Source organism: Rhineura floridana, chromosome 11 (genome assembly GCF_030035675.1).
Source record: "Rhineura floridana isolate rRhiFlo1 chromosome 11, rRhiFlo1.hap2, whole genome shotgun sequence".
NCBI classification, from domain to species: Eukaryota; Metazoa; Chordata; class Lepidosauria; order Squamata; family Rhineuridae; genus Rhineura; species Rhineura floridana.
This window is the reverse complement of record NC_084490.1, coordinates 9699071-9711523: the sequence shown is the minus strand read 5'-3', so window position 1 is coordinate 9711523 and position 12453 is coordinate 9699071. Positions and strand designations below refer to the sequence as shown.

The 12453-nt window shown below is 40.5% G+C and overlaps 1 protein-coding gene across 1 annotated transcript; it reads left to right on the top strand.

Annotated features, from left to right (window-relative positions):
- The first annotated feature begins 857 nt into the window (after window positions 1-857).
- LOC133366983 (vomeronasal type-2 receptor 26-like) lies at window positions 858-11723 on the top strand. The gene is made up of 5 exons (XM_061590545.1): window positions 858-1193; window positions 3788-4621; window positions 7446-7673; window positions 7928-8054; window positions 10825-11723. Exons 1-5 carry the CDS (start codon window positions 858-860, stop codon window positions 11721-11723), a joined length of 2424 nt encoding a protein of 807 aa, XP_061446529.1.
- Window positions 11724-12453: the final 730 nt, after the last annotated feature.

Genomic DNA, 12453 nt, shown 5'->3' with positions numbered 1-12453 from the left:
ACTCCCAACCTTTTTTTCAATACACATGTACATATTCAGAATACAGACAGGGAGGAAAATTACAGTTCTCCATTTCTGGAAGTGATCTTAGAATATTGCCTAGTTAAACTGGAAACTAGGAAAGAATATTAATTATGACAGAGATGGGGAATGTGTGGCCCTTCAAATGTTGCTGAACTACAGCTCCCGTCATTCCTCACCACTGGCCAAGTTGGGTGGGGGTGATGGGAATTGTAGTCCACCAACTTCTGGAAGGCCTCACCTGTTTTATGGCAATCATATCCTGACCCATAACAAATAGTTTACAATAAATAAGTAAAAGAAAAATCCAAATAATTTAAATACAAAATAAACATAAAAACATGTGTGATATAATGGCAAAAAACAAAGCAAAACCAAAAACCTCATCTAAAGTGAAAACACAGAAGTCAAAACTGAGATGTTCAGACTACATAAGTTGTCAATGAGGCCTGGAACACAAAGGTCTTCACCTGATGCCAAAAGACCACAACGTTGGTGCCTTACTAGAAAGGCTGATCCATATCCAGGGTGCCATTACCGAAAAGGCACTCTCAATGGTGGTCACCCAGCTCACTTCACTTGACAGGGGTACCCAGAGCAATTATCTGAAGAGAAACATGAGGATTTGGTGGATACATATGACAGAGGGCAGTATTTCACGTAATCACAAACTTCTATGACAACAAAGGGAGAGAAGTGAGGAATTGAGAAGCTGCCTTCTAAATTTTTAATTATGCTGTTTCATTATGGTATTGAAATATTCACTCCCATCCTAAATATATGTGCAGGTGTGATTCTGTAAAGTGGGGATTAGTCTCCAGCAGATATTCTTGCAAATGCAGGAAAGCCGCTCATATACATCATCTATCTCTTGTTTCAGCACAGTGCCAAAGAACTATCAGCATGTTCTAGCCTTGGTGTTTGCTGTGAAGGAGGTCAATGAGAACCCCAAGATTTTATCCAACATCACCTTGGGGTTCCAGATCTATGACAGCTACTTCAATGCAAGGATGACTTATCAGAATACTTTGAACCTTGTCTTTCGCCAGAAGAAGACTGTTCCCAACTACAAGTGTGGCATTGAAAAGAACCTCATAGCTGTTATTGGAGGCCTCGACTCTGAAACATCTCTCCATATGGCCTCCATTTTAGGCTTTTATAAGATTCCACAGGTAAGGGGAATGTGGATAGAACGAAGATTGTGCATCTTTACTGTATATTTGCAGGGCTTTGGGTGGGGGTGAAGGAAGAAAGGAAGGAGAAGGAAGGAGTAAGATGCATTAGTTACAGATGCAAAGCATATGGCTCTTGCTTATTTATCAAAATATTTGTTTTGTTAATATTTCTATTTTTAAGTATAACAAGAATATCTTAACACCATATTGAAAATTGGCCTAAATATATCAAAATGCAATTTGGTTCTGCATCTAAGTCCAAGAAAGTGTGTTTTGAGCTCAAAAAAGTAATAAAACCATTTGGATATGTGCAGTGAAACCCAGATGTGGCTCTGAAAAACTTCTGTTTAACCTCACAAGATTTCAGAGATAGGTTAGACAGAGAGACTGTGATTGGCCCAAGGTCACCCAGTGAGCTTCATCGGGGTTTTTATTTATTTATTTATTAGATTTACAGTATCTCCCTTTCAGATTAACATGTTTGAGAATTCTGATTAAGCCCTGATCACACCTGTTGTAAGCAAACCACAGTTAGATCACAATCACACATATTCTGTTCCCTTCCACATAACACGGCTGTGTTACAACATTCCCCAATCAACTCCATGTAATGGGCATGCTTTCTTTATTCACATCCACACCATACATTAAAAAAACTATTTTATTACTTTAACAATCAAGGCTTTCCCCAAAAGATCCTGGGAAATGTAGTTTCTTATTGGTGCTCCAGATTGTAGCTCAGTGATGAGGTCATAAAGATAATTGGTAATTGGCTGAAATTATTAGTTAATTTTGACTGGGATTAAAAAAACCACAAGAGTGGCTGCAAAAAACATTATCAACTAAGATTAAAAAATTGAGGACATGGTTTTCCCTCTGTAATAAAATATGATCAAGCAGCAAAAAACCTTTATTTGAGCCAGGTAGATCTATTCGGTTAAAACAAAGCACAATTTCAAATTTTTGGATTTATTGCTTTGTATGTATATGTCCACCTTGTTCTTTTAAAACGTACAATGAGATTGCTGATAATGAAATGACACAGATAAAATTCTTCTAACATTTACCGTTATGAATTATTGCTCATACTTTGATTGTAAAAACAAGACCCTCTCCAGGAAATATGAGGATTTGAACTTATAATGTCGAAAGATAAACTGCTAAAAATATTAAGTAAGAGATATAAGAAATAATCAGCAACACACACACACACACACAAAGGTATCAGTCCCAACAAAATTTTCTACAAGTTAATCATGTGATAGTATCTGACAGTGTTATTCCTTATTTATTTATTTGATTTATAGCCCACCCTTCCTGCCAGTAGGAGCTCAGGGTGGCAAACAAAAGCACTAAAAACACTTTAAAGCATCATAAAAACAGACTTTAAAATACATTAAAATAAAAATATTTAAGAACATCTTTTCAAAAAAGGTTTCAAAAGATTTGTTTTTAAAGAAGGCTTAAAAACATATTAAAAAGCAATTCCAACACAGACACAGACTGGGATAAGTGCTTAAAAGGACTGTTGAAAGAGGAAGGTCTTCAGTAGGCGCTGGAAAGATAACAGAGATGGCACCTGTCTAATATTTAAGGGGAGGAAATTCCACAGGGTAGGTGCTGCCACAGTAAAGGTCGGTTTCCTATGTTGTGCAGGACAGACCTCCTGATAAGATAATATCTGCAGGAGACCTGCACCTGCAGAGTGCAGTGATCAACTGGGTATATAAGAGATAAGACAGTCTTTCATGTATCCTCATCCCAAGCTGTATAGGGCTTTGTACACCAAAACTAGAACCTTGAACTTGGCCCAGTAGCAAATGGACAGCCAGTGCAATTATTTCAGCAGCGGGGTGACATGCTGGTGATACCCTGACCCAGTAAGCAGTCTCACCACCGTATTTTGCACCAGCTGCAGCTTCCTGACCAACCTCAAAGGCAGCCCAACATAGAGAGCTTTACAGTAAACCAGCCTGGAGGCTACCAGTGCATGGACAACAGTGGTCGGGTTACATATGAGCAAGCAATTTGTGCTGGTGTTGTAAAATGAATAATCTGATATACAGGATGTTTTCTGGACTAGTTCTAAATAAATTCTGGAGCAAGATATTAAAAGAAACACAAACAGTTACAGATATACACTTCTAATTGATCCATTAGTCCTACACTTTGGATACATCAAAGTTCATGTTCTTACAGAAGACAAAGAAATGGTGCATTTGCACAGCATCAATCTCACTGCTACCTCTCCCCTTCCCCTTGCCCTACTGGTACATCACAGAGGCTCCAGAGCCAGGAGGTCAGGTAAGTGACCCCAACCTACCTCATTGGCCACTACTGTCTATAAGATATGGAAAAAAGGGGAACATAATGAGGTGGGAAGAAAGAGAGAAGAAAATTCAGGCACTAGTTCTTCAAGTTACCAACATTGTAACTAAATACATCTGGCCTCTTAGATGAGCTGACGGAGTGGCCTTTATCCCTATCTCTCCCTCTACTGCAGCCTGATGGCCTTATTGATATGCTTGACTATTTAAACATAATCTAATATCCAACCAGCTGATTTTTAAAATCTGTTTGGTTTTCTCTAGGTCACCTATTGTTCATTTACTCCAGCAGTGAGTGACAACATCCATATTTCTTCCTTATACCAAATGGCCCCTGATGGAGTCCATCAGTACACTGGAATTGTTCAGCTTCTTCTGTATTTTCGGTGGAAGTGGATTGGGATCTTTGCCTCAGCTGATGATAAAGGAGAAACGTTTGTGAAGACTTTGACACTCCAGCTTTCCCTGAGTGACATCTGCACAGCCATCATTGAAAGAATGCCAAGCCCCAGTGATTTATTTGACATTTCTGAGCTGATAGACAAATGTCAGAATATGGCCAGGTCTCTAAGCAAAACAAATGTCAACGTATTTGCTGTAAATGCAGACACTTACACCATGGCGTATTTGCAGTGGCTGCTAATAGTGGGTGTAATCCTCGATATGAGGCCTATAAACAAGGTGTGGGTTATGACTGCCCATTGGGATTTCCATTTGGAAACATTTCACAGAGAACTAGATATACAGAACTTCCATGGTGCCTTATCCTTTGCCATTCATTCCAATGAGATTGAGGAGTTTCACAATTTCCTCATGAACCTAAATCCCCACTCTGATGCTGATGGCTTTCTCAGGCTCTTCTGGGAACAGGTATTTGACTGTTTATTTCTAGATATGGACGTGGAGACCAGCTGCACTGGGGAGGAGACGCTGGAGAGCCTTCCTGGGCCTTTTTTTGAGATGCAAATGACCAGCCAAAGCTACAGCATCTACAATGCTGTCTATGCTGTGGCACATGCTTTGCATTCCATGTCTGTATCCAGAACAAAAAAGGGAGGGATGGTGCTTGCAGAGTATCAGAAGCTACAACCTTGTCAGGTAATGTCTCACATGGAAAGGGATGTATCTAGCCTAATTTTACAACAACAACATTAAGAGCACACAGTAGTACTTCCACATACTCAGGCAATGTTGCTTTCTCCTTAATTTCTTTGTACCTGAAGAGCCTGAGCAGTTTTATATATGGGCATAGAAATGTCCTATAGTTAAGGTGTATATCAACTCAAGGTTCCTTCATTATAAGCCTCAAACTTCTATTGTTTATTTATTTATTACTTAATTTGTATCCCACCCTTCCTCCCAGCAGGAGCCCAGGGTGGCAAACAAAGCGCTAAAAACACTTTAAAACATCATAAAACAGATCTTAAAATACATTAAAACAAAACAGCATTAAAAACACTTAATTTTTTTAAAGGGTTAAAAACATTATTAAAAACATATTAAGCAGTTCTAACACAGACTCAGACTGGGATAGGTCTCAACCAAAAAGACTTGTTGAAAGAGGAAAGTCTTCAAAAGACATCAAAAAGATAGCAGAGATGACGCCTGCCTAATATTCAAAGGGAGGGAATTCCACAGGGTAGGTGCTGCCACACTAAAGGTCCATTACCTATGTTGTGCAGAACGAACCTCCTGATAAGATGGTATCTGCAGGAGGCCCTCGCCTGCAGAGTGCAGTGATTGACTGGGTATGTAAGGGATAAGACAATCTTTCAGGTACCCTGGTCCCGAGCTGTATAGGGCTTTGTACACCAAAACTAGAACCTTGTATTGTTCATGAAAGCAGTACCTGTTGTCCTAATAACCTACCTGTTGACATATGTGATCCACCTGATACAGTCTATGAATGTGTCAAATATAAAATTCCACAGGTACAGAAAGTTGAACACTGCTTTAACAATGATGCTTCAATCTCCGCCCTCTATAGTTTTATCCAGATATATGTTATTTATTTCCTATGTTCACAGAAACTACTGATGTACTTATTCAGGTGTGTTGAGGAACACAAGCTTTCATTTGTTTGCTAAAGTTCTGAGCAGCAGTTCAAAAGTCATTGAGGTTTTCCTCCTCATTAAAGCCTATGGAAAACCAGTAGTGGCTGATAGTACAGGGCATGAGAGAAGTAGAAATGTAAGCTCGTGAAGTGGTCCCTCTGTAGCACCGTCAATCCAGCTTAATGGTGTGACGTTGGAGAACTTTGATCACTTTCCCTATCTTGGCAGCCATCTCTCTGTAAAAGCTGACATCAATGCTGAAATTCAACATCGGCTGAGCTCTGTGAGTGCTGCATTCTCCCGAATGAAGCGTAGAGTGTTCAAGGATCGGGGTATTCGCAGAGAGACCAAAATGCTTATTTACAAAGGCATTGTACTACTGACCTTACTGTAAGCCTGTGAAATATGGACCATTTATAAACACCATTCCCAACTTCTTGAAATATTCCACCAATGCTGCCTCTGGAAAATTTTGCAAATTACTTGGGAAGACAGACAGACTAATGTTAGCTTTTTGGAAGAAGCAAAGACTACCAGTGTTGAAACAATGATCCTTCACTGGACTGGCCATGTTGTTCGAATGCCTAATCACTGTCTTCCAAAGCAGCTACTTTACTCCCAACTTAAGGATGGAAAATGGAACATCGGTGGACAGCAAAGGAGGTTTAAAGATGTTCTTAAAGTGAATGTAAAAAAATGTAACATGAACATCGAGAACTGGGAAGTCTTGGCCCATGAACGTCCCAAATGGAGGTCAGCTATTATCAAAGGTGCTGTGGACTTTGAAGAAGCACAAATATAGGGTGAACAGGACAAATGAGTGAGCGAAGGGCACATCAAACAAATCCTCATCACGATCATCTTCCATCTGGAAACCTATGTCCTCACTGTGGGAGGCTGTGTGGATCCAGAATTGGCCTCCACAGTCACTTACGGACCCACTATTAAAGACCTTATCTTGGAAGACAATCTTACTCTGCCACGAGTGATCACCAATGGATGGAATGGCTTGCAGAGGGAACCACCTGGTGGATGATGTGTGCAATGCCTATTCCTTAAGTTATAGAATATCAATGTGATGCAGCGGTTAGACAACAGCTTATTAACTGTTCAGAGCCTGTAGTCACATTTCAAAGTCTTTCATGGGAGGGCTGCCCCACAAACTCATGCACCCCAACTGCACACAAAATGAACGTACAAGGTGCCAAAACCCCAACCGTCAGTGCTGGTCAAATGCCTAGGAGAATAAAAAGAAATTGCCTGTTGTCAGAAATTTCACAAAGTTGGTGTCAGGCAAGCTTCTTTGGGAAGAGCATCCCTCAATTACCACAGAAAAGGCCCACCAAAAAGAAACATCTCTCAAAGAAAGGGCTTTAAATGTTGAACACAGATTCTGGGTACCTTTGTAAGGGGAAAGGTGGCCCAGAGGAATGCAAGGCTTTATAGGACAAAAGTAGTACTTTGAATTGGACTCAGACCAAAATGGCAACCAGCCCAGGTGGTTTTCTGCAGAAGTCTGCAGTAGCTGTAATTTCCAAACTGGCTTTGTAGACAGCCTACCATACAACACATTGCAGTAATATAACATAGAGGTTATTGCTAGAGGTTTCCCTTTCCAGAGTGCTTATGGGAAGAACAGTCCAGGAAGGAAAGAGAATGTGTGCAGGAGCCAACTTGCTTTCAGCACATTATCATTGCTACTGTTGTCACTGAGAAATCACTAAAAGACACATGGATATGAGTTTGCTCTCAATGGGGAAAAAACCAGCCCCTTCAACAAATAGAGTGACCTGACCCCAGAGTGAGGAAACAGAAGCTTCGTGGTATTTACTTCTATCCAACCTACTTTTCTCTCTCTTCCTCTGTAGCTTCAGCCTTTCCTGAGGAGTATATCATTTAACAACAGTGCTGGGGACACTGTGTTTTTTAATGAGAATGGTGAATTAGAAAGTGGATTTGATATTATCAACTGGGTGACTTTCCCAAATAAGTCCTTCTTAAGAGTGAAAGTGGGGGAAATGAATCCCCAAGCCTCACAGGGAAGGGAGTTGTCCATTAATGAGAAGATCATTACATGGCACTACAGCTTTAACTGGGTAAGGTCCCAGCTGTATTTTTCCCATAATCCTTTACACTCTTCTGGATGAATTCTAGGTGGCTGTATTGAACCTTCTTATGATTAAGGATTGGTTGCAAACATGCTGCTGTAGAGATCCTGATCCCAGTCTTTAAAACCCTGCAGCTTTTTGCTGATTGGCTGGTTTAAATTCTCAAATGATGCCTTATTTCAATCCAAATAACAAATGAGAAGACAACAGAATATGAGTTCTACCTTCTGTTTTATGGCTAGGTTGTTCCCCTTGCCTTGTGTAATGACCCCTGCCCTCCAGGTTGCAGCAGACAAAGGAAGGAGGGGAAGCCATTCTGTTGCTATGATTGTGTTCCATGTCCAGAAGGGAAGATTTCAAACCAGACAGGTAAGAAACGTCATACTATAATTTAAACCACATTGAGAACATGTGCATAATGGGTCTGATGGAGCTTGCTATCTCAAGAAGAGATGGAGATATCTGAAATTATCCCATATAAATGTTTTGTTAGGGAAATGAGCGCTTTACCAAAAAGAGATCATAAAAACTGTTCAAAATCCATTCTACTTACCTCCCAACACATAATCATCTGGACCCATATTGCAGTAGAGCAGTACATGTTTGGCATGTACAGTAGATGGTTCCAAGCTAACCCTGACAACCACAATTAAACTGATTTCAGATTGCAGGAAATCTTCCTGAGACCTTGAAAAAGTATTATTAATCAGAATACACAAATTGGGCTACTAAGCTAATGGGTTGACTCCCTATAACGTGGGTTCATAAATTCACCTAGTATCCCATGCAAGGAAGATACAGTCTCCTACATCCATCCATCCTTCTTGCACATTTTTTTCATAGTACATTTAGTAACCATTGCCTGAGAGTGAGACGCCTGAGGCAACAAATGTGGGTTGAGCTAGGGCATCACCATTTGAATGACAGAGGGTGCTTTGCTGCTTCATTATCTGAAACTTACTTAAACATCAGAGTACCAGATCATGCAATTCAACAGTGCTGTGTATTACAGTGACCATATAGATCTGTTGAGTAGATTATATCAGCAACATTAGTCCTCCCTTAATGGTAACCTTTAGGGGGGTGGGAAATGCTTTTGGCACTGATTGCCTACAACCTTTCCTGATTTAGATCCCTTTGTACTGGCAAGCTGTGAGACATTGCTTTTGGTAAGTAACCCTTCTCCATCTTAGGTGCCTTTAAGGTGCTGACACATTAGTACAGAAATTGCTTTCCCTCCAGTCACACCAAAAGGGCAAACATATTGATGCCTAATCACCCCATTGAGAACTATTGGGCTTATTCTTGAAGGAGTATTTACAGTATAGGACTTAAGCCACTGCATGCGAATTCTAACCTAGGTATCTGCTGAAAAGAAGCCTAGTTACTGTAAAAGACTGAAGTTGTAAGCACTCTAAATATTTTCCGGAACAAAATAGGTTTTTTTTCATACATTCTATACTATAAACTACATAGTACAATAAGATTCAAAGTAATGTGATAATCTCCAGTAAATTGCCTTAGCCAGACTCAAAACTTTGGGAATTAATAATTTATGTATAATTTATTCATTACTTGTACTGTATATCCCACCCTTTCTCCCAGAAGGAGCGAGGGTGGCAAAGAAAACACCAAAAGTACTTTAAAACAGCCTAAAAACAAAAGAATTTATAACATTAAAACAAAACGTCTTAAAAACATCTTTTTTTAAAAAAACCTTTAAAACATCTTTAAAAGCAATTCCCACATAGATGCAGACCGGGATAAGGCCTCTACTTAAAAGGCTTGCTGAAAAGATTACAAAGATGACGCCAGTCTAATATGTAAGGGGAGGGAATTCCAAAGTGCATCTGAAATAAGTGCATGGAATAAGAGGAGAGGTCCTCTTGTGGATAAGGAATTGGTTAAGAAGCAGAAAGCAGAGAGTAGGAATAAACGGACAGTTCTCCCAATGGAGGGCTGTAGGAAGTGGAGTCCCTCAAGGATCGGTATTGGGACCTGTACTTTTCAACTTGTTCATTAATGACCTAGAATTAGGAGTGAGCAATGAAGTGGCCAAGTTTGCTGACGACACTAAATTGTTCAGGGTTGTTAAAACAAAAAGGGATTGTGAAGAGCTCCAAAAAGACCTCTCCAAACTGAGTGAATGGGCGGAAAAATGGCAAATGCAATTCAATATAAACAAGTGTAAAATTATGCATATTGGAGCAAAAAATCTGAATTTCACATATACGCTCATGGGGTCTGAACTGGCGGTGACCGACCAGGAGAGAGACCTCGGGGTTGTAGTGGACAGCACGATGAAAATGTTGACCCAGTGTGTGGCAGCTGTGAAAAAGGCAAATTCCATGCTAGCAATAATTAGGAAAGGTATTGAAAATAAAACAGCCGATATCATAATGCCGTTGTATAAATCTATGGTGCGGCCGCAATTGAAATACTGTGTACAGTTCTGGTCGCCTCATCTCAAAAAGGATATTCTAGAGTTGGAAAAGGTTCAGAAGAGGGTAACCAGAATGATCAAGGGGATGGAGCGACTCCCTTACGAGGAAAGGTTGCAGCATTTGGGGCTTTTTAGTTTAGAGAAAAGGCGGGTCAGAGGAGACCTGATAGAAGTGTATAAAATTATGCATGGCATTGAGAAAGTGGATAGAGAAAAGTTTTTCTCCCTCTCTCATAATACTAGAACTCGTGGACATTCAAAGCAGCTGAATGTTGGAAGATTCAGGACAGACAAAAGGAAGTACTTCTTTACTCAGCGCATAGTTAAACTATGGCATTTGCTCCCACAAGATGCAGTAATGGCCACCAGCTTGGATGGCTTTAAAAGAAGATTAGACAAATTCATGGAGGACAGGGCTATCCATGGCTACTAGCCATGATGGCTGTGCTCTGCCACCCTAGTCAGAGGCAGCATGCTTCTGAAAACCAGTTGCCGGAAGCCTCAGGAGGGGAGAGTGTTCTTGCACTCTGGTCCTGCTTGCGGGCTTCCCCCAGGCACCTGGTTGGCCACTGTGAGAACAGGATGCTGGACTAGATGGGCCACTGGCCTGATCCAGCAGGCTCTTCTTATGTTCTTATGAAAGACTGAACTACCTTTATCTGGACTGACCCATTACAACTTATTTTTCCCTTCAAGATATGGATGATTGCTTCCCCTGCCCAGAAGATCAATACCCTAACAAGAAGAGAAATCAGTGCCTTCTGAAGAATGAAATCTTCTTGTCTTATGATGAACCTTTAGGCATCAACTTAGCTGTTTTAGCTGTTACTCTTTCTGTGACCACAACATTGGTACTTGGAATCTTCATTAAGCACCGGAACACTCCCATTGTGAAAGCCAACAACCAGAACCTCACCTACACTCTGCTCATCTCCCTCCTGCTCTGCTTCCTCTGCTCCTTGCTATTCATTGGCCGCCCGCAGTTACTGACCTGTCATTTGCGACAAACTACCTTTGGTATAATCTTCTCTGTGGCTGTTTCTTCTGTCTTGGCAAAAACCCTCACTGTGGTTCTAGCTTTCACGGCCACTAAGCCAGGATCCAAGATGAGAATATGGGTGGGGATAAGGTTTTCAAACTCTATTATTCTTGGCTGCTCATTTATCCAAGCAAGTATTTGCACAATCTGGCTTTGTACTGACCCTCCATTCCCAGATTTGGACATGCACTCTCTGCCAGAAGAAACTGTAGTGAAATGCAATGAAGGTTCAACCAGCATGTTCTACTGTGTTCTTGGCTACATGGGATTACTGGCTCTTGTCAGCTTCATTGTGGCTTTCTTTGCTCGGAAGCTGCCAGATGCTTTTAATGAAGCCAAATTTATCACTTTCAGCATGTTGGTGGTTTGCAGTGTATGGCTGTCTTTTGTTCCAACTTATCTTAGCACTAAAGGAAAATACATGATGGCTGTGGAGATCTTCTCCATCTTGACCTCCAGTGCTGGGATACTGGGTTGTATCTTCTTCCCTAAATGTTATATAATTGTTCTGAGGCCTGAACTGAACAGTAAGGGCCATCTAAAAAGAGAGAGATAACTAGGATTGTGTGGTTTGAGAATATCTGCTTGCAAGTATGTGTGTGTGTGTTCTATTTGCTCTCAAACACCTCTGCCTGCCTGCTCCTTCCCTCTCATTTTTGTAAGTGTCCATTTGAGATGATTGAGACTTTAATTGACAGTAACCAGCTGAAACCATGTTACTCAGAAGTAAACACAATTGGATTAAAATGGAGGGAAGCAGACCTTGTCAAAAAGACCATCTGCCATTAAAAAAAAATAAAGGTCCATCTAGTGTAGCACTACATTTAGGGGAATATGAAGCTGCCTTCTACTGACTCAGACCGTCACTGAATGTATCTAATTTGCACTTGCTGAAATGATATGAGAACCAAAAAAGTCATCCTTGAAAATTCACACTTATCTTTATCTTGTAATGTAGTTCTTCAGGCAAAACTATGTTTAGAAAAATGAATATATTAGGTAAAGTTGTGCACAAAAATGAATGTATTATTGAAAATAACATAAAAATGCATTATATTGGGATGTGCAGAATTGTGTTTAAGACTGGAAAAATGAGAAACTGAGAGAGAGAACCAAAACAAGGCCTTCCATCCCTTCCCATTAGTCACCAGGCCAAAATCAAAGTTATAGTACAAACATGCAAAGCACTACGTGCCTTGGGATTTGGGTACCTCAAAGTATGCCTCACCACATATAATCCTGCCTGAGCTTTGATGCCATCAGGGAAGGCCCTTCAAAGGGTACCA

Coding starts and splice junctions, on each gene's coding strand:
- LOC133366983 (XM_061590545.1), top strand. CDS start 858: ATGCAGGAAAGCCGCTCATATACATCATCTATCTCTTGTTTCAGCACA. Junction 1,194..3,787: donor GCTTTTATAAGATTCCACAG/GTAAGGGGAATG, acceptor GGTTTTCTCTAG/GTCACCTATTGTTCATTTAC. Junction 8,055..10,824: donor GAAGATTTCAAACCAGACAG/GTAAGAAACGTC, acceptor TTTCCCTTCAAG/ATATGGATGATTGCTTCCCC.